This window comes from Acanthamoeba castellanii (assembly GCF_000313135.1).
Source record: "Acanthamoeba castellanii str. Neff unplaced genomic scaffold scf7180000084746, whole genome shotgun sequence".
Classification (NCBI taxonomy): domain Eukaryota; phylum Discosea; order Longamoebia; family Acanthamoebidae; genus Acanthamoeba; species Acanthamoeba castellanii.
Window position 1 is genome coordinate 132,381 of NW_004457568.1, and position 1,161 is coordinate 133,541.

The 1,161-nt window shown below is 60.0% G+C and overlaps 2 protein-coding genes across 2 annotated transcripts; both read right to left on the bottom strand.

Moving 5' to 3' along the window:
• Positions 1–93: 93 nt before the first annotated feature.
• ACA1_185850 (acetyltransferase, GNAT superfamily protein) lies at positions 94–546 on the bottom strand (the record flags this gene model as incomplete). Its single annotated transcript, XM_004342496.1, has 1 exon — positions 94–546. The coding sequence occupies one exon, from the start codon at positions 544–546 to the stop codon at positions 94–96; it is 453 nt and encodes a 150-aa protein (XP_004342545.1).
• Positions 547–668: 122 nt separating this feature from the next.
• Positions 669–1,031, bottom strand: ACA1_185860 (thiol-disulfide oxidoreductase DCC, putative; the record flags this gene model as incomplete). Its single annotated transcript, XM_004342497.1, has 1 exon — positions 669–1,031. The coding sequence occupies one exon, from the start codon at positions 1,029–1,031 to the stop codon at positions 669–671; it is 363 nt and encodes a 120-aa protein (XP_004342546.1).
• Between the last annotated feature and the right edge of the window lie 130 nt (positions 1,032–1,161).

A 1,161-nucleotide genomic window follows, 5' to 3' on the forward strand; every position in this document is an offset into this window, starting at 1 on the left:
GGAAGCGATCAGCAAGTGGCAAGCCGAGTGATCACAATCGGAGCAGTACCTCAGACCATAGGCGCGATCAGTGATTGTTCACTCTTCAAGTGATCAAGCGGAGAGCTGCCTTTTCATCCACAAGAGGTGCTGACCCTTCTCCGTCTCGTGCGCGGTGGTGATGAAGCAGAAGCCGCACCGCTCGTAGAAGCCGCGCTTGTCCTGCTCGCACGTGAGGCAGAGGCTGCTCATGCCAAACGACATCGCGGCCAAGCGGCCCAGCTCTTCCACCATGCGTCGGCCCAGCCCCTCTGCTCGGTGGTGACGATCAACGATGAGGAGGGTGAGCAGCCCCTTGGCCACCACGCCTCCATCTTCGATCTTGGCTTCATCTCTCAAATCTTCATGCTCTGCGTCGAACGCTTCTAGACAGGCATGCGCCAGGACTTGATCCTGGCCGCCTTCATCTGCAGGAGTTTCCGCATTCGCGATGAAGAGCAGCATGAGGGGGAGGCTCAGATCGTGCACGGGCTCCTCCTGTGAAAGATCCAACCCCACGGCAGACATGTCCCACTCTTGCGCCAGCAGGTCCTTCACTCGGCCGCACAGGTGCGGGACGCTGAGGAGGGACACGAACCGCCCCTCCATCCAGGTCGATTTATCAAACGATAAAAAAAAAAAAAAATTATTTATTCCTTCTTCTCCTGCTCCCTGCCGGTGAGCCACAGCCGGTTGCGCGCGAAGGCGGTGTAGGCTTGGTGCATGGCCCAGGTCACGCCAGGCACTCGTGCGAGTGGCACCAAGTGCCGCCAGTACGGCAGCTCCTGCCACACCTGCACGAAGCTCTCCACGCCCTCCACCATGCGGCCGTCCTTGGTCTCGACGTGCATGCGCGCCATGGCGTCGTCGAAGGTAAGACCCTTCTCGGCCAGGACGTCCTTCACCCCGTCGTCGTTGATGTCAAGGAAGCGAATGTTCTTGAAGTCCTTGTCCAATCGCTGGTAGTGGCTCACTTCATAGGCGCACAGCGGGCACTTGCCGTCGTAGAACATCGACACCTGCTCACGTGCGCCCTCAGCGCCAGCGTTGACGCCACCACCTGACCACAACACGGAGTGTATGAGCACACACGCGACCTGTTTGGACCTGGGCGGTACCACCGCGGGGACAGGAGGGCGCGGC